This window comes from Bison bison, unplaced genomic scaffold (genome assembly GCF_000754665.1).
Source record: "Bison bison bison isolate TAMUID 2011002044 unplaced genomic scaffold, Bison_UMD1.0 scf7180017864151, whole genome shotgun sequence".
Taxonomy (NCBI): Eukaryota; Metazoa; Chordata; class Mammalia; order Artiodactyla; family Bovidae; genus Bison; species Bison bison.
In genome coordinates, this window is record NW_011494723.1 from 858,496 (window position 1) to 876,787 (window position 18,292).

General features: G+C 39.4%; 1 protein-coding gene across 1 annotated transcript in view; it reads left to right on the forward strand.

The window, feature by feature from the left end:
• TRHDE (thyrotropin-releasing hormone degrading enzyme) overlaps positions 1–18,292 on the forward strand; it is a 446,185-nt gene that overhangs the window by 143,001 nt on the left and 284,892 nt on the right. The window contains 1 exon segment of the mRNA XM_010840948.1: positions 3,268–3,394. Coding sequence (XP_010839250.1) covers positions 3,268–3,394 — 127 coding nt within the window.

Genomic DNA, 18,292 nt, shown 5'->3' on the forward strand with positions numbered 1-18,292 from the left:
TCTCCTTCAGAATGGACTGGTTGGATCTTGCAGTCCAAGGGACTCTCAAGAGTCTTCTCCAACACCACAGTTCAAAAGCATCAGTTCTTTGGTGCTCAGCCTTCTTCACAGTCCAACTCTCACATCCATACATGACCACAGGAAAAACCATAGCCTTGACTAGATGGACCTTTGTTGACAAAGTAATGTCTCTGCTTTTGAATATGCTTTCTAGGTTGGTCATAACTTTCCTTCCAAGGAGTAAGCGTCTTTTAAGCACTCTTGCTGGAAACCATAGCTGGAGGAACTGTAATCAAGAAAGACTTTTTGTTAAACATAGGAAATGATACAGAGTATTTGCTGATGAAAATGATCCAGTATGGGAGCCTAAATTGGTGATACAGGCCATGAAGGGGAGAATTTTGAGAACAATGTCTTTGAAAAGGCAGGAAGGATAGACTGTGGTTGGGCCTTGGACAGGAGCTCAGTCCTTTGCAATGGGTGTTCGTTCTATTAAATTACAGGAGGTCAGGTTGTAACGGGAGGGAAGGCAAAATGCAATTTCTCACATTGTATTTTGCTGTTGATTAGTTTGGTTCTCCACATTGGGAGCCTCTTAAGAGAAGTAAGAGTAAATGCTTTGCTTACTTTGTGGCAGACATTTTTATTGTTCTATTTCTACTCTCTAGTACATTGCCTGGCACACAGCAGATATGTGATAAATGTTTAAATGAACAAATGAAGACCCTGTACTAAACATGGGTATGCTTCTCACTTAAATTGGATCATTTCCATCAAATCTTGACAACTAGATTGATTTAATTGTGCATCTCTTGTCTGGGCATATAGATAGCTTGACTGACTGGTAGAGTTGACTGATAGGAATGGCCATGTTTCTACCAAAATCAATGATGTTTCTTAGGAGTAAAATCAGTGACCTTTTGCTGCATTATTTTGCAATGGTCCTGGTTATGGTTTGCATATAAATTTACTATTTACTTCACCTTGAACCTTCTGAGAAGGTTCTCCTCAGTATCCACTTGGCACTTAGACTTTATCATTCACTGTTACTACAATTAATTTACCTATGAATAGGAAGGTCTTTGAGAATGGGAGTTCCACCTTTATTGCTTTTTGTTCTCAGCAATGCTTTGGATCATCTCTAATTAGAGAACCTGTCTTTTTCATCACTCATTTAAAAAGGCTTAGTCCAGGCCCTGGTGCAAAACAGCTGCCAAATAAATATTGAGGGAACGAATGCAGGCCTGACCGATTCTCGTCTGTGGTGTGAGCTGTCAGTGCACAGGCCAGGTCTCCTTTCTGTCTGGGGTGCTCATCCCCCAGCTCTCCCTGTTCTGCTTCTAACAGCTCACATCTGAAGTCTTCTCCCAAGGACTATCCTTGAGCCACTGGAACTATGTCATCCAGATGCTCCAAAAGCAAACGCCTGGAATTTAATGCTTTCCCCTTGGTAACCAGTATCCAATGACTGAGGAGCAGGAATATGGGAGCTGTCTTGCTTCAAGGCAGCACAAACTTGCCAGTGCAATTTACAAGCTAGGACTCCCTGTAGGATTAGGCCGAGGCCAGGACTTCACTTGAAATTGCACCCTTGCTTGGCTTTTTATGCTTTCTTATATTGCTTCCCTTGCTCCCTTGTAGGTTTGCCCTTGAGAACACTTCCTTAATAAATCACCTGTGCACTCATGTTTTCCTTAGGATTTGGTTTTTGGGAATTCAAGACCTTTCATGTTTATAAGCAGTTGATGTCAAGGGTAGCAGATCACGACCACTGTCTCTCTGAGAGTGTTAGGTTCTGCTGTTGCAGATGGTGTCTCCTGATAGTTTGTGGTTTCATCCTCCTGCCAACCAAAACTGCAGGTGACTGCAAACAACATTTGTTATTTCATTTGACTGTCAGCTGAGAAGGCATTTCACAATTTCAGTACATAATAGTCATTGAATTTGGTGAATATATTGTTGAATTACAGATCTTTCTAGCAAAGTCAGAATGTATTTTTGTTGACATTTTGCTCTTTTTGATTACACACATCTCTGTTCTCTTTCCTGAAGCAAGGATAATAAAGAGTTAATTGTAAAATCAATTTTTATATGATTGAGTGCAGCTTTCTTTTGTCTTCCTGTTGTATATAAATATCCATTTCCACATGCAGAGTCATCTATTTATGTTTTTAGTGATTTGCAAAGATCTTTTATCTGTAAAATGGGATTGGAAGTAATGTGTTTTAGGACTGAAAAGCACTTTAGCAACCAGCTGGTGGCCAATGCCTTCATTTTATAAAGGAGAACTTTTGAGACTGGAAGAGGTTAAGTAATTTGTTCAATATCACACAGCTTAGTTAACGGCAGAGTAGGAATAAAACCCAACTCCTGGGCTGCGGGGCTCTCCAGTGCTCCACAAAGCACATATTTCTTATTCATAGAATTGATATGAGGATTAGGGACCACATCTGTGAAAAATAGATTTAGCCTTTGGAAAGAAAGATGCTGGATAGCTTTATGAAAGCTTTAAGAAAACTAATCTCATTTTAACCTTTTCTATACAGTTGTTAGTTTTGTTCAGTTTTATGTTATTTGCCTCAGGCTCCTTTTGGCCAAGGACTAGATAATACACAATGCTTGATTTGAAAATCAATAGTAAGTATCTGGATTGTGTTAGAAATATGAATTATTTCAGCTGGTTTTGAAGCCTGGGAGCAGTTGTCTTCCTCAAGACAGCCTTCCAGAATGGCAATCATTTGTGTACATGAAGAGTTTTCTATTCCTGCTTTGCATATTGAGAATAAGGACAGTTGGATAGTTGGTTCCAAAGAAAAGTAGAAGCATAAATTAGTTTTTTGTTCAGCCTGGTAATACTTCCAAAGCTTGTTGCAGTATATCTTTAACAAACCATGAATTTTCTCTCCTGCTGAGTCACCGCATCCTACCTGCTTTCAACATAGTCAGGGAACCATTATACTAATCCACCATACCTTCCTATCTCTAGCAAGCACATGTAAGTGATAACTTTGAATATTTATTTTGATGCAAGGTGTATAAATCTTCTCTGTGTCAACTTGTAAAGCCGGGAAATTGTGACTTGCTCAACTTGGTTACTTTAATTGTTTAAGTTTGGTTATTTCAGTCCCAGTGTGCTTTGATATATGAACAAGAATGATGCTTAATTTTTGCAGTATTTGAAGTGATTTGTGTAGATTCATACATGCGGGGAAGATAAAATTCAAGTATCAAAAGGCTAAAGTAACTTTTATATATATTTTAAATTAGGTACGCTTGTATGCAAGACCCGATGCTATCAGAAGAGGATCCGGGGACTATGCGCTCCATATAGCAAAGAGATTAATAGAATTTTATGAAGACTACTTTAACGTGCCCTATTCCTTGCCAAAACTAGGTAAGAATTTTCTTGGTTATTGTGTTGGAAGGACTCCTTGGAAGTGGAATTTCTTATTCATGCATGTATCTGAAACATTCCAAGGGTTTTATTTTTAGAGAAGATGAGAACAGAAAATAGTTTCTTCTGAAGAGGTAAAATAAAATTTAGTGTTGCTCATAGGAATTAAGAAAGGCATTATGGAACTTTAAGCTTCCAAAAGATAACCCAAATAGCTAATTTGTTGAATAAGTACTATGGAGGGATGCTTGCCAACATCTCATTTAATCCTTGTAACTGCTCTGAGGGTAGGTACTGTTAGAATACTTTCCACATAAGGAAATTGAGACTTGGGAGTCTCAATTCACTCAGACAGCCAATAGAAAAGGATTTGGGATTTCAAGCTAGGTCTTGATGATTCCCAGAACTATTCAATATTTTACACTAAGCAGGCACTCATTGATTGGTTTCTGTTTCCTAATTCTCAGATGTCAGACATGAATTTATTGGTTATCCTTTAGACTATTTTTATTCAGTCAGTCATATTTTGAGTCCACAGTTATAGTAAGTAGAATAAAAGCAAGAGATGAGGAAAATTGCAATGATGGAGATTGTATTCACATGTCTTTCTTTTACAAAGAAAGTTCAATAATTACTTGTTATATGAATAAATGAATGAATTTTGTTTTCCTAATTTGAATGAAACTGCTACTTTTGCAGGGGGTGAGCTATGATGTTCCAGGAAGTTAGAAAGGGTGTATATGTGTGTGTATCTATCTACCTATCTATCTCAGTTCAGTTCAGTTCAGTCGCTCAGTCGTGTTTGACTCTTTGTGACCCCATGAATCGCAGCACGCCAGGCCTCCCTGTCCATCACATATATATCTCCTATATCCATTAGAAATGCTGAAGTTATTTTTGCTTCTCAGAAAACATGTTTTGAAATATTACATCGTCACAGTTTGTTGTGCCTCAACCCTTCTTCCCCATCCATTGTCCTTCTCAGGAACATTGTTAATGAACGTCTACATAAGAGTTATCACTTACTGACAAAAGTAAAGTACTTACCTGATCAAAAGTATTAACATTTGAACCACAAGTTCTTCTCTCTCTCTGGAGATAGGCCTATTTCACTAAAGTAACTGCCTGCTGTGTAGATTTAGTGGTCTTACCATCAGCGATTCAGAAAATAGAATAATTGATGTTGTTGTCAATGGGTACAGCAAACAGTTTTAATGAGTGATGGTACAAAATTCTGAGGTCTTTTGAAACATGTAACCTTGAATCTCTAAGCTTTTCTTTCAAATTTCTAAACAAATTTTTATTTCAAATAAGATCTGTGTTTTGTTTTGCTCTGCCTTCTTTACTCCCTCGTCAATATCAGCTTCCCTGTCAGGATCTGTTGTACTGACATCTCCCTGGTAGGCACCCAAGGCAGAAAGGAAGACCTGACCCCATTTGCATGGGGCGACACTGTTCTTCTCCTCCAAGTAAAGCAGGCTGGGGACGTCCCAGCCTGACCCTGATGTAAAATTCACCAGTGCTTGTGCTGCACATCAGCAAGGGAGATAAAATGTGGATCTTTGTCCTCTTCAGACCGGTAATTAGTAGAGGAGCTCAATTTATAACCTCGGGGGGTTCCCCATAACTGTCTGCTTGCAGCAGGAAGCATTCTGTTCCTCTCTTTCACTCACAATTGAACCATGTGGGCTTTCATCCATAGAAAAGAGCTGTGTTTGCTGTTACTATTACTTGGTAAGTTGCCTTATGGCATATATAATTGAATGATTTGACTTACCCCAGCACACTCCTTTTTATGTATCTAGCGGAATTTCCACAGCCCCTGCAGTTTGAACATTTTCTCTGAAAGCTCTACTTTTTTTTAATATACCTGTGGATATTTAGAGCCACATGTTAACAGATTTGTAAGTATGCTTTCCAAATACTCCCTACATAAAAATTCCGAAGCACAGAAGCATTTGGACAAATCCTTACTTTTTATCCCCTCTGAAGAAGGAAATGACAGCCCATTCTAGTCCTCTTGTCTGGAGAATTCCATGGGCAAAGGAGCCTGGCAGGCTACAGTGCATAGGGTCGTACAGAGTCAGACAGCACTGAGGCCACTCAGCAGCAGCAGCGTAGCATATCAAATGAAGATAAGGGCCAATAAAGATAAGCCAGGGCTTCCCTGGCAGTCTAGTGGTTGGGAGTCCACTTTGCAATGCAGGGGATATGGGTTTGATCCCTGGTCTAGGATGATCCCACATGCTACGGGGCACCTAAGCCATGTACCACAGCTACTGAGCCTGCCCTCCAGCGCCCTCTAGCCACGACTACTGAGATGAGAAGCCGAAGTTCCTGAAGCCCACGTGCCCTAGAGCTGGTGCGCCACAGCAAGAGACGCCACCGCAACGAGAAGCCTGTGCACCCACCTGGAGAGTAGACCCCGCTCGCCACAACTAGAGAAAACCTGCACACGGCAACAAAGACCCAGCCCAGTCAAAACTAGACAAATAAAAAACAGAGATGGAGTGTAGGGGTAGGAAGTGTGGGGAGCAGATGGCGCATGGAGAAAAGGCTGAAGTTTTTAAATGGGGGGATATTGAAAGCCTTACTGGGAAGCTGACTTTGGAGCAGAGAACTTAAGGGAGTAAAGGGGTAAGCCAAGGGGATATCATGGAGCAAGGACTCTAGCCAGAAGGAACACAGTGCCCAGATTTTGAGATGGGGGCTTTCATGTATTTGAGGAATAGCAAAAAGGCAAGTATGATTGGAGGAGAGTGATTTAATGGGTTGAGAAATAGCAGATGAGGTCAGGGAGTGATGAGTGTGTGACAAATGTAGGGCCAGCAGGCTGTGGTAAGGATTTTAGTTGTTTTTTTTTTTTTAATAAGACGGAGATTTATTGTTCAGTTTTGAGCAGAAGTATTACATTATCTGGTTTCTGTTATAAAAGTGTATTCACGAGGTTGAACACACTGTAGGGCAATGGTCCTTCACCAAGGGTGATTTTGTCCCTCAGAGGCACTTGGTAACATCTGAAGATGTTTTTGTTTCTCATAACTCAAGAGGGACTGCTGGAGTGTACTACCGGCATTTAGTAGGTAGAGACGAGCGGTGCTGCTAGGTGTCCCACAGTGCGCGTGACAGTCTCCCTCAACCAAGAGCTGTTATGATGGCTGAGATGGAAAGACCTGGGAGAAAGGACAGAGACACGAAAACCAGCCAAGAGGCTATGGCAAAATGCAGGCACAGTTTGATAGTTGTTTGGACTGGGAACTTAAGAGTGAGATAGTCAGAAGTGGTCCAATTCTAGGCATATCTTGGAAGTAGAGACAGCGATGAGCCAGACATGAGATCTGAGGGAAAGAGAGGTACTGTGAGTGATTCCAAGATTTTGTGCCTTATAACTAGAAGGATGGAATTGTCATTTACTGAGAAAGGAGTGCGGAAAGAGATCATTTTAAACATTTAAGTGGCAGCTTGATGTTTCTAGGAAATTCAAGTAGACAGTTGAATTTATGAATATGGAAACTGATTGAGGAATCCAGCTAGAGACACACGTTTGTCAGTGTGTTATGATGGATAAAACTTTGAGGCTGGATGGGATCACCAAAGTTGTGAGAGCAGGTAGAAAGAGAATAGGAGCAAGGAATGACTGACCTGATGTTTAGAGGTTAGATTTGGAGCTAGAGAAGGGCCATGGGGAGGAAGCCACTGATTGAGACCCTAAAGAAGCAGATATATGCGATATTTCCAGGCATCTAGTGAAGACAGATGAGGACTGAGAATTGATCATGCACTGAGGCTACCATGTGAAAGTAACTAGTGACCTTGGCAGGAGTGGTTTTAGGTCAGAGGCCTGATGGGTGTGTTCAAGAGCAAATAGGGGTACACTGGGGAGAGGATGCAGAAACTAGAGAAAGTGAGTGCAGACCACAGACCAGCATTTCTGAAAATTCCCCATGGGAGAGTTCTAATGGACAAGGAGAAATATTTGTGTTTTAAAAATGCTCACCTCTTGATAAGCACTGTTTCTGTGAACAGATCACTTCCTCACCTCTTATGTTGTTCCTGTCCCAAGCTACATCAAGGGGGATGGGAACTTTCCTCTTTCTTTGATTTGCATTAGAAAACCTGGAGAGGAAACACATGGATAAGAACACTCTCCACCAGCTCACCTGACTCTACTGAAGGTTTGCAGAGATGTGTGCAATTGTGAATGTCATGGTGTTAGACATTGCAAAATCCCAAAACAAACCTTTAAAACCTAATACTGAATCCTTCTTTTCTTAAAAATATCATTTCGCTCTTCTGTCATAAACTCAGCAATGTCTTCTCTCTTCCCAAAATCTTGTTCATTTCTAATGCTGAACAGTTTACATTTCTCTGCCACTGCATCATCTCGTATTAGCTCATCTCTAAGGATTTAAGTTTCACTACAAGTAGTTTCTCAGAGTAGTTCCCTAAAAGAAATTCTGATGCTTGCTGTTAGAACAAGATTGATTCTCCTTGTTGCATAACAATATTCCTGTAACATTTTAAAGCCCAAATAGGCAGCCAGTGTGTGCTGTGTAAGAGTTTGTTTTTAAATCTATTAGATAATTGAAACTATATTAGGCTTCCCGGCTGGCTCAGACAGTAAAGAATCTGCCTGTATTGCAGGAGACTCGGGTTCAATCCCTCGTCCCGAAAGATCCCTTGAAGAAGGAAATGGCTACCTGCTCCAGTGTCCTTGCCTGGAGAATATTCTTATTCACGGAGAATACCATGGACAGAGGAGCTTGGTATACTAGTCTAAGGAAACTTATACTGATACTATAGTATTTGTATAAAGTTTGTAGAGATTTTCTCTTCATTACTGCTAAGTTGCAATGTAAGGTGTAGAGTCTACTTGATATAGTAAAGCAAGCCTTTCTATAGGTCTATGCCCTATTTTCTCGAGAACTCTCTGAGGCATGGAGGTTTACTTTAAAAGATGGTTGTTATAGACATATAAAGAATTAACTTATCTTTCCTCCTATCTTCAAAACAATTGAATATAACTACAAAAGCAAATGGGCTTGTGTTTATTAAGTGTGGGCCATTCTTAAAGGCTTTGCATCTTTTAACCTGTTTAATCTTTACTACATACTTTTGAGGCTTTTTCTCATTTTCCAGGTGACAAAATTTAGGCACTAAGTTACTATGTTTTTGAATCACACAGCAGGAAATAGTGGATTTGTAACCCAAAACCATGTTTTTAAATTCCAGAATCTTAAGAATCTGGTGAAACAGATTCCAGAAATTTTGAGAATTCAGAAATTAAAATCTAAATCACCTTAATAAACTAAGTAATTTGATTGCTAGAGGAATAGTGGAATAGCTATTTTTGTCAATTTCATGTTCATGTTAAAAAGTGATATGTGGTTCTTATAGAAAACTTGTTTAAAAAAGAGGCGTGACTTACAGTTTCATTACTAGAAGATGTGTATTTTAAAAGTTTTTTTCATGATGGACTCTTTAAAAGTCAATTAGATGGCAGATAAAGTGACTCAGATTTCTACTGGAATATTTTGTTATTCATCCTATTAAATTTCCATTAATTATGGAAGTAGGTTTCAGTTTTATTTGCTGTTACTGTATAGTTTGTAAATCAGTACATTCTATAAAGGAGTTTGCTTGATTATTTCTTTTAAAGACAATATGCTTTTATGAAGAATATATTACTTTCCTGGCACACTGCTATACTTGTAGAGGAAGCATAGTTATTTTGTAAGAAGAATTTCTGGCTTCAGGGAGGTTGTGATTTTATTAAGGAGAGAATATGATATTTATAGGAATGAATGGATTAGAGACTCACACTATATGGAATATAATTAAGCTCCAAAATTTTGTAGGGCAAAAATGTAGAACCATGTGGTCAAGGCTTTGGGATCATTGGAATGCTGTAGGCATGGAATGCACATAAAAAGAAGCTTTATCTTTACTTGAATCCTGAAAAAAGAAACAACTTTAGTCGGAGGTGGAGAAGAAAGGGGAGAAGTCGTTTTGAGAACTGCGTGGTAGGGAAAGCTAAGTCTGTTTTTCTATAAAGGAATAGAGAAGCTATGGGATAACTTGCATTACTGAACTTCATGAATAAGAAAGGTTAGTTTTAATGATTGAGTTTTGTTTAAGCTATAACAGATACATCCATTTCTTTATTGTGGTGTTGATGATGGAGGTGGTGGTGATGGTGATGAGGATCAGGATTTGCTATTTGTGAATAGTAAAACTGGAGTTTTTTCCTTCATAAAATATTTGTGTTGACTGCTATAGATTTCACTCTCTGTGATTATATATCTTTTTTCTTTAAGTAGTGGGTACATTTGAGGTGATAATCATTTAATACTATTCTCATTTTAATTATATCAATACATCTCATAGTTATCATTAGAGATGTAATTTTTAAAATTATGACTTTTCTTACCTTCTTTTTGATTAGGTAAATATTGAATAGTGTATATATGTTTCATTGATAGCCTCAAGTAATACTACTTTTTAAAATAAAATCTCTAGAAGCTCCTTTTTGTTTATATTTGTTTTTAATTGGAGGATAATTGCCTTATAATGTTGTGTTGGTTTCTGCTGTACAGCAGTGTGAATCAGCTGTAAGTATACACATATTCCCTCCTTCTTGAGCCTCCCTCCCTCCCACCCTGCACCCCACCCCCTCACCCCCTCCCGTATCCCGCCTCCAATCCCGCCCCTCTCAGTCATCACAAAACACCCAGGTGAGCTCTCTGTGTTGTCCAGTAACTTCCCACTAGCTATCTATTCTGCACATGGTCTTTATATCGTCTGCTCTAATTATGTATAATGTCTGTTCACTCCCAAAGTGTTTTCTTCAATCAGAATTCCTAAAAATATTTGAATATACACTGGAGCTATTTAATGATATGGTTTCTTGATGGGAACTAACATAAAGGTCTCTCTGTGGGTTAACATTACTAGTGCATTTTTTAGGGAATCAGATGAAGCAGTTCTTTGCCTTCTAGTTTACTAAGTCTTATAAAGAAGTAAGTTTCTTCAAATGACTATCCTTTTCCTTCCTCTTAGGAATCAAATAAATATGCTCTCCCATTTATGAAGGTAATTTATTTCTGAGAAACCCTTCACGTGGTGATTTTCTCATCAACCCAAAGAGCAGTTATCATGCCTTTTATTGGAAAATATTTTTTATATGTTGCTAACCTTCATTCTGACAACCATTTGTGCTGAAACAACACCAAACCCTATTAAAATGGACACAGTTACTTCAATATTTAACAATTATTTTAACACAGTTTAACAAGGCATTTTCTCCTTCATTAATTATTCTATAATATGGCCATTTAGCTGTTCTTGTAAAGCTGTTTTGCAGCTATTACGTGCTGTACACTTCTAAGATTGTACTAGCAAGCAAACCACATATACGATGCTCAGTGTTTATGATATTCAATTACTAATGCAAAATAGAAATAAACAAATCAATGAAAACAATGCATTTTAGTGGGAATGATGCATGAGATTGTTACTGCTGTAAACTAGCAAACTACAAGTATGCCAGATGGAGTGCAACACAAACCAGCTATAGAACTGAATTAACTAATTAATTCGACAAGCATTTATTGAGTAGTTACTATGTGTATTGTACTCAGCAATGGATTTTAAATGGCCTCTTCTGCTAGAAGCTTCCAGTCTAGTGGAAGAGAAGTTTATCATTATTTAGCTAGTTTGCAATATTGTGACATGTTCAATTTGTTTACTACCCACCTCCCTCCTTCTCTAGTTTTAAAAATTTCAGAGCTTCACAATTTTGGATTTACTCCTAAGTATAAATTTCCACTAATTTAATTAGGGTTGTTGTGAAAGATTTTTTATCCTGAAAACAAATGCAAGTTTTGAAAGTGTTTAACTTAATCAGAACTTAGTTATAGAGGCCTCTGAAGCATTATTTTACATATTATAGCAGAGGTAGCTGGCCCTTTCAGTTATGCTTTTAAACTAGGAAATAACTTTGGATCTTCTTTGGTGTGTCAGGGCCCTCTCTAGTTGCCGTAAGCAAGGGCTGTTCTTTAGATTTAAGGTTTAGTTGCTCAGTCGTATCTGACTCTTGTGACCCCATGGCTACAGCCCGCCAGGCTCCCCTGTCCATGGGATTCTCCAGGCAAGAACACTAGAGTGGGCTGCCATTTCCGTCTCCATCATTGGGATGTCAGGGCTTCTCTTGCTGCAGAGTGCAGACTCTAAGCATGCAGTCTTCAATAATTGGGGTGCACAGGCTTAGTTGTCTCATGGCATGTGAGGTCTTCCTGGACCAGGGATCGAACCTGTATCTCTTGCATTGCAAGGTGGATTCTTAACCACCGGACCACCAGAGAGGTCCCAGGAAATAACTTCTTTCAGCATTTTCTTGTGTTGTTCATCACTGCACCAGCCTTGTGCCGTATGGTCTGCTTTCTTTCCTGGTAATGTGGGTGTGTTGGTCCAGTCATGGGCGCCTTCTCCTTTGGTGCACCTGGCCCCATTCTCTCTCATTCGCTCAAGGACATCCCTTCAGCTGTTCTCTCTTCTCCTTCCTATATCCTCAGTTCTCCCGCTTTATTGGGTCTTTCCCCATCAGCATTAAAAACGTGATTCTCTTTCTCTCAACCTAACCACACACATCCATACTCACTGCAGCTGCTACGCCATTTCTCTCCATTATTTCACAGCTAAATTGCTTGAAAGAGTTGTCCGTCTGTACTGACTCCAATCTCTTGCTTTTTCTTGTCTCTTGAGTGCACTCTGAATCAGGCTTTTGCCCCCAACACTGTATTAAAACTGCTCTTCTGAAGTTCAATAATGCTTCCACATTGCCAAATCCAGTGGGCAATTCTCAGTCTTCATCTTGAGCTGTCAACAGTATCAACACAGTTGCTCTCTCCAAATCCTTGAAACATATTTTTCATTTGTCTTTCAAGGCAATGCATTTTCCTGTTTGAGGGGTTTGTTTGTTCTCACCAGACATTCTTTGAAAGTCTAATTTTTTCTCCTCTTCCCCTCTCTAGCTGCTCAATACTGGAGTGCCCAGGACTCCGGTTTTGCTTCTCTTCTCTTTGATACCTGCCTTGGTGGTGACTTCATTCAGCCTCTTGGCTTAAATGCCATCTGCTGATACTGGATTCCCAAATTTATATTTCCAGCCTGGTTCTTGCTCCTCAACTCCGAACTTGTACATCCTACTGGCTCTTTGATATCTACATTTGGATGTCTAATGAATATCTTAAATTAACATGCTCAAATTTATTTTCAATTCCTAAACCACAATCTTCTTCCCTTCATAATCTTCCCCATTTCAGTAAAGGAGAGCTTCATCCCTTCAAAAGTTGTTCAGATAAAAAAAAAAAAATCCTTGGATTTAGTGTCTTTTTCTTGCATGTTACACATCTAAGCCATCAATAAACTCTTTTGACCCCACAATCTAAATGTGTTTGGAGTCTGATCACTTCTTCACATTTCCATAGCTACTGTTCTCATTCTTGCCTAGCTCAACAGTTCAACCTCATTGAACTGTAAAGTTAAAGTGGTCTGAGAAAATGAGATGCTTGAATTTACCCAGTTTTGGGGAAGGATATTGAACTTACCTGGTGATGTTTCACTCCTGCTCAAACATTCCAATGGATTCCCGTTAAAATATCATATATTAACACATTTGTGAAGTGTAGAAAAATGGTATAGATGAACCTAGTTCCACCGCAGAGATGGAGCTGTAGATGGAACTGTAGAGATGCTGATGTAGAGAATAGGCACGTGGACACATGGGGGAAGGGGAGGGTTGGGATGAATGGGGACATTAGATTTGACATAAATATACCACCATGTGTGAAATAGGTAGCTAGTGGGTACCTGTGGTATATCATAGGGAGCCCAGCTTGGTACTCTGTGGTTACCTAGTGGGGTGGGAGGCCCAAGAGGGAGGGGATACATGTATACATACACTGATTCACCTCATTGTACAACAGAAACTAACAAAACATTGTAAAGCAATTATGTGGTGGTTTAGTCACTAAGTCGTGTCCAGCTCTTGCAACCCCATGGACTGTAGCCTGCCAGGTTCCTCTGTCCGTGGGATTCTCCAGGCAAGAATCAATTATACTCCAATTAAAAAAAAGAAAAAAAAAGGTATCTTAAAAAATAGTAAAGTAATAGAATCCAGAATTCTCCCTTTGGCCTGCAAGACCCTTGAGGATCTGGCCTCTCCAACTTTATCGCCTGCTTCTCTCTTGCTCAGTCTCTCTGTCTCAGCTGCAGCGCCATCCTTGTTTTTTCTCCAACATACCAAGTGTGCTCTAGTCTTGGGTATTCACAGTCATTCTTCCATCAGCCCAGAACAGATATGTACATGGCTGAAATATCACCATTTCCAGTGAGGTCTTCTTTGATCCTGCTGCTAAATCACAGCCTTGCTGATCACTCCCCACGTCTTTTTGCTGGCTTACTTTTCTCCATAGCACTTATAATTACTTCCCCAACATGTGTTTTATTTGTGTTTTCTTTTATTATTTGTCTCTAAGCTACCTCTCCTCCTCTGCCACATGTTAATGTTCTGTGAGGATAGACATTTTGGTCTCTTTGTCTGCTGCTCTGTCCTCTCTGCCTAGAACAGTGGTTGACCCAAGGTAAATGATCAATAAACTATTGTTGAATGAGCGAGTAATCTCCAACTTCTTCCTCTGTAAACTGTCTTTACCACATTAGAAAGCAAAAAGAGGCAACTCTTTGACTACTTTGTGAAGGAATAAAATATGGTTTTTTAAAAATAAAGAAATGGTGATGATGTGGTCTCCCCAGGTAGCTCAATGATAAAGAATCTACCTCCCAACACAGAGATGTGGGTTCGACCTCTGAGCTGGGAAGATCCTCTGGAGAAGAAGATGGCAACCCACTCCAGTATTCTTGCTTACAAAGTCCTGTGGACAGGGGAGCCTAGCAGGCTTTAGTCCATGGAGTTGCAAACGAGTCAGACATGACTTAGTGACCAAACAACAACAACAACAGTTAAACTACCAAGGAACTCTTTTTTTATTTGTTTGTTTTTTGGCAAATATGGATGAAAGAGGTGAAAGATGAATTAGTTGTAGTTGAGCCACTGTCTCATTAGGGTTTATGTATTGGAAATTGTTGGTGAAAAATGGGTGAGCTGATAACTAGAAGTATTGAGTTTTTGGATCATTATCTTGGCAGTTCTAGACTGAGGCTATTAAGAGGCTATACTTTGCAGCTGGGATGATTTTGCAACCTGAAAATGAAATAAGCATGGCTGTCTATTGACTCTTTTTCTCCTTGTTCTTTGAAATGAAAACAACATTGTTTCATGTATTTGATGACATTTGTGAATATCTATTGTATACTAGACACTGTTCTGTTAGATACTGAAGAATATACAGGTCATCACAGAGACAGCAATCCCCATCCTCACTGGGCTTATATTTTAATAGGGGAGAGAAACAAATAAATAATAAACTATATAATGTTAGAAATTAATAACTACTTAAGAGACTGTAGTGTAGAGAAGTAAGTGTTGGAAATGTTGGCTGGGGAAGGGTTGCAGTTTTAAACAGAGTGGATGGTCAGGGAATGCCTTGCTGAAATGGTGACACTTGATTCAAAATCCTAAAGAGTGTGCAAACTCTAAGGAAGAGGTGATCTGACTTGTTGAAGAACCAGTGTGCCTGATGCAGAGTGAGTGAGACTGTCAGGGGAGATGAAGTCTGAGAGCTAGCTGGGCCGAGTGGTGAAGTCCTGTTGGTTAGCCATTGAACGACATGCACTTTTATTTTGAGCAAAGGCATTTCTTTAGAGGCTCAGTCTACCATAACAGACTACCGTCAAACTGGGTGGCTTATACAACAGAAATTTATTTTCTCGTAGTTCTGCAGGCTGAAAATCTGAGATCAGGGTGCCAGTATGGTTGAGTTTTGGCGAGAGCTGTCTTCCTGGTTTTCAGGCGCTCACCTGCTTTCTGTGTCTTCACGTGGCACGAGTGTGTGCTGAGTCGCTTCAGTCGTGCCCGACTCTTTGCGACCCTATGGACCGTAGCCCACCAGGCTCCTCTGTCCATGGGATTCTCCAGGCAAGGATACTGGAGTGGGTTGCCATTTCCTTCTCCAGGGGATCTTCCTGACCCAGGGATTGAATCCACATCTCCTGCAACCCCTGCATTGCAGGTGGATTCTTTACTGCTGAGCCACTGGATGAGTCCTTTCATTTGGCAGAGAGAGACAAAGCAAGCTCTGGTGATTATTCTGATGAGAGTACTAATCCCATCATGAGGACCCATTCTTTTAACCTTCTAAGCCTGATGATCTTCCTCCAGAAGGCCCCATCTCCAAATACCATCACATAGGGAGTTAGGGCTTCAGTGTCTGACTTTTGGCGGATATAATTCAGTCCATAGCAGACACGATCTGCCATAACTTACATTTTAAGGGCTCACATGGCTGTCTCGTAAGGAATAGATAGGTGGGAGGAGGGGAGCCACGCACAAAGCAGAGAGAAGCAATTACATTAATCCAAGAAATAATACTATATTAAACCAGAATCATAGAAGTGAAGGTGGTGAGATTTGGGCAGATTCTGAGTATTTTGAAGGAAGGAGCGACAGAGTTTACTACTTTATGATAGACCTTCAAGTAAAGCTTTGATGTCAGTTCCTCCCAACTACAGTTTAGAAAATTATGACAAGGTTGAAAAACTATGAGCTTTCTCTCATCCCAGACATCCCCAAAGTGGCTTACTTTTTCTGTGTATCTACAATGAAAAGGCACAGTCTTTTTGTGGCTCCTTCACTTTTCTTGCTCATTTGCAATTAAATAGCAAGATAAATGTTAGTATTTTCTGTGTTTTCTAGATGGAACAGCTGTATTGAGAACAAAATAATGGTTGTAATAATCCTGTTCTGAGAGTGAGTTGCGTCCTTCACTGGCTATTGGTCAATTTGGAATTAATTATAGCCAAATTGCAATCCAAAGCCCTGAAGAAAGGGAGGAGCATTGCATTAAAGTCTAGGCTGGGAATTGCTGCCTATTCCTGGGGATGCACTGCCAGTCAGGCAATTTTAAAAGAAAGGTGACAATCGCTGTAAACTTGAGAGCTAAAATAGCTTAGCTATTTAAATCAGAAGGGTTTTCCAAATAGCTTCATTTCAAGAAGCTGAGACTGAGGGATAGTTATGTAAATTAGGGTTAAGTATCTAAAAGTCAATTAAGGCACTAGGCTCTGAGGAGAGAAAGAGTCATAAAAAATTTTTTTTCCCCTTTGTCCCTGTGTAATTGCGACAGTGTTCTTTATCTAATTCAGAACTTTTCACGTTTCCACTGTAAAGATTTGCAGTGATTATTTATTGATTTATTATTGTTTCTAAGGTTTAGGCATTCTAAGTGATAATCATAATCAGGGCATCCCTTTGCCTTTGGCATTAAGGTCTTTTGATCTTATCAGATAAGAAAATGTAGTAAACCTATGTGTGTCTGTGTGTGTGTATGTGTGAGTGTGTGTTGGTTGCTCAGGCATGTCTGACTCTATGACCCCGTGGACTGTAGCCCTCCAGGCTCCTCTGTCCATGGAATTCTCCAGTCAAGAATACTGGAGTGGGTAGCCATTTCCTTCTCCAGGGAATCTTCCCTGATTAAACCCAGGGGTCTCCTGCATTGCAGGCAGATTCTTTACCATCTGAGCCACCAGGGAAGCCAAAAACCATAGAATATCTACTTACAGTTTTGTAGGGTGAGACACAGATGTGCTGTTGTAACCTGAGTGAGGCATACATATTTTGTTTACTCTCTTTTTCAAATATAGGAGATGGATCCTCAATAAACTATATAAAATTCAACTTTGCTGGATATGAAGAGATTATTACAAGCAAAAATATGTTAGAAAAAATTTTGGCTAATATAGAAGTGATATAATCATTTGAGAATGAAGTGTTACCATAAAATCAGCTATTTTTACAGTTTTAACATTATGACTTTATCTACTGTGACACTACAGGGATCTAGGATTGAGACTAAAACTTCTTGAAAGATTTCAAATGGAAAATGCACTACTGGTCCATCTTTTAGCTTAAAATTTTCATTCCTGCTTTTGAGAATTTTGATACCTCTGCTATGGACTTTGAAATGTAAAACAGACTGAACTGTGAAACAAACCTTAGCCTGTAAGGGAGGTTGCAGTATACAAGCAGAGCAAATCTAGCATGGTTGTTGTAAATGAAGCCTTTAGGGCATTTCTTAAGCTTTTAAAGGGTAATTTTGAAAGAGAGGGTGGGTCTCAAATGCCATTTTTTCAGTTGGAAGAATTTTAATGGTTTATAACTTAGATTTATTCTTTATTGGCTTTATATTTTTCCTTATGGGTTTTACCTTCATATGGGAAATAATTCACGAATGACCTATAATGTGTCTCCAATAATCTAAAATAGACTGGTTTTTAGCTTTTAAATTGTTTAGCAATTCTTTTTATTTTACAGACTGAAAAATATTCACTAAACTGTAAAATAATTGGTAAGTTGATAATGTCTGTGATCATTTAGCTTTTAAGTACAATAAGATATAGCCTGTCTATTTTTATTAATATTAATAAAGTCATGGTATGAAACTTGATGTGCTAAATTTCTGTAGTGGACAAAACCAGTACTCCATGTCTGTAGCAGAAATTTGGGTATACCTCAAATCATAATCAGAGAAGGCGATGGCACCCCACTCCAGTACTCTTGCCTGGAAAATCCCATGGACGGAGGAGCGTGGTAGGCTGCAGTCCATGGGGTCGCTAGGAGTCGGACACGACTGAGCGACTTCACTTTCACTTTTCACTTTCATGCATTGGAGAAGGAAATGGCAACCTACTCCAGTGTTCTTGCCTGGAGAATCCCAGGGA